This window comes from Cariama cristata, unplaced genomic scaffold (assembly GCF_000690535.1).
Source record: "Cariama cristata isolate BGI_N322 unplaced genomic scaffold, ASM69053v1 scaffold25227, whole genome shotgun sequence".
Lineage (NCBI taxonomy): Eukaryota > Metazoa > Chordata > Aves > Cariamiformes > Cariamidae > Cariama > Cariama cristata.
Window position 1 is genome coordinate 1,757 of NW_009626422.1, and position 1,819 is coordinate 3,575.

General features: G+C 57.9%; 1 protein-coding gene across 1 annotated transcript in view; it reads right to left on the minus strand.

Annotated features, from left to right (window-relative positions):
• PI4K2A (phosphatidylinositol 4-kinase type 2 alpha) overlaps nucleotides 1-1,819 on the minus strand; it is a gene marked incomplete at its 5' end in the record, with an annotated part of 3,171 nt that overhangs the window by 261 nt on the left and 1,091 nt on the right. Inside the window, 4 exons of the mRNA XM_009704042.1 lie at nucleotides 19-78; nucleotides 371-504; nucleotides 766-865; nucleotides 1,301-1,362. Of these exons, the coding sequence (XP_009702344.1) occupies nucleotides 19-78; nucleotides 371-504; nucleotides 766-865; nucleotides 1,301-1,362 (356 nt within the window). The remainder of the gene's footprint in view (nucleotides 1-18; nucleotides 79-370; nucleotides 505-765; nucleotides 866-1,300; nucleotides 1,363-1,819) is intronic.

Here is a 1,819-nt window from a genome sequence, read left to right on the forward strand (position 1 = left end):
TCCCTACACACTGCTTACCTGGCCTCTCATGACAGCAATCTGCTTGTGAAACTGTCCCCTGTCAAATCCAGGGTCTTTCTGCAAGAGATAGAGCAGAGAACACAGTGGGACCCACCCACTGCCCCACGCCATGCAAGAGATGCCTATTTCCCAAGCAAGCCTCTCTCTTCCTGTCCCATGGGTTTCCGGCGTCTCCCCACACTGAATCTTCAGCTCCTGGCAGAGGGCATAACCCTGCTACGCCTCAGCCCAGAAACACTGTCAGGAGCTTGGCCACCTTTCTGTCCCCTGCAGCCTTGACAGGGAGCTCCCCAACACCAGCCTCACTTTTCTTCCTCCCAAGCCATCCTCACCTGTTCCCCCAGCTCACCTTAAAGAGCTCATACAGATCTTCCTCTAGGTCCTTGACAAAGTTGGGGTCTGAGATCTTGGGAAGAATCAGGTCCTTGATCTCCTGTGAAAAGGGGATTTTGGCCTGGGGCAGCCATGCCCAGTAGAACGGATCTGTGGGAGGAAGGAGGAGATATTCAAGCTGGGGAAGGCAAAGGATGGTGCCACATGCCCCTGGGTGCCAGGTCACCTGTGTCTGAGACACAGGGTCCAGCAGCCACTTCTAAAGCCTCTGCTGAGGCAGAGCTGCCCATGAACCCAAAAGGCCTGCAGAGGGACAGCCCTAGCCCTCTCCTCTCCAGCCCTTGAGGAGGATGCCCGAGCACAGAGTTGTGTGGCCTGCCAGGGTGCCCTGGCACAGCCTGAGGGACTCACATGCTCTCCAGGAGTCTGGGTGTTTCAAGGGAAAGGCTAAACCGTTGTCTATAGCAGCCAGTTTGATGATGGGCTCCTTCACAACCACCCAGTCACTGTCCTGGAAGGAAGCAAGGCATGTCACAAGGAGGCCTCTCCAGCAGGAACAGTCCCTCTCCCACTTCCGGCAGCCCCACTGCCAGGATCTTCACCCTGGCTACCACAGAGGCACAGCAACCTCTTGCCTGCAATGTGGCCCCTTGCCCACAGGGAAACACCATCTGCTTCAGGTGGGAGGGGGACAAAGCTGCTCCCTCCAAGGATGCACAGGTCCAGCAACACCAGCTTCCCCCACAGAGCCCAGCTGCATCGTCACAAAGTCCCACTAGGCCACAAATCACCAATGCAGAGGACAACGAGAGGCCCAGGAAACCAGATCAGGCCTCCACATGCTCAGAAACCCAAGCCAGCTGGGAAATTCCCAGCCCACCTGCCAGGCAGGCAGCTTGCAGGAGCAGAGCCCCCGCAGAGACCCTACCCGGGAAGAGCCACTCACCCGCACGCCCGCACTGTCCAGGGGACAGTCGTACTTGATGAGCCAGTTGTCATTGCCCCGATCTGCAGGGAGATAAAACCAGCTGTGTCAGCACCAGGGCCTGCCTGCACCATGCCAGGCAGATCACTCCTCCTCTGACCCAGAAGTGAGACAGACCAGTTTTAGGCCCAAACTCTATCCCAGAGCCCTCAGGCTTGCTGCAGGCCTGGAAACCACCACACAACCAGCCCTGGAGACTGGAGAGGCCCACATATCCCCAACTCACAAGAGAAAGGTCAGCCTGCAAGCCCCAGCATGCTACCCTAACCCTTTCCAGCCTGGCAGGAACTCAGAAGCCCAGCGTGAGATGGGATACAGGGGCACAGCCAGGTGCTGGGTCTCCGGATGTCTCAGAATCCTTGCAGCTGGCAAACTTTCACTGCAGCACCATGGTGGATCCAGATCTCCCAAAACACAGGCCAGCAGCCAAAGCATGGCCACAGTGGTGGGCAGGCACAGTGGCTGCGCTCTACCCTGCCA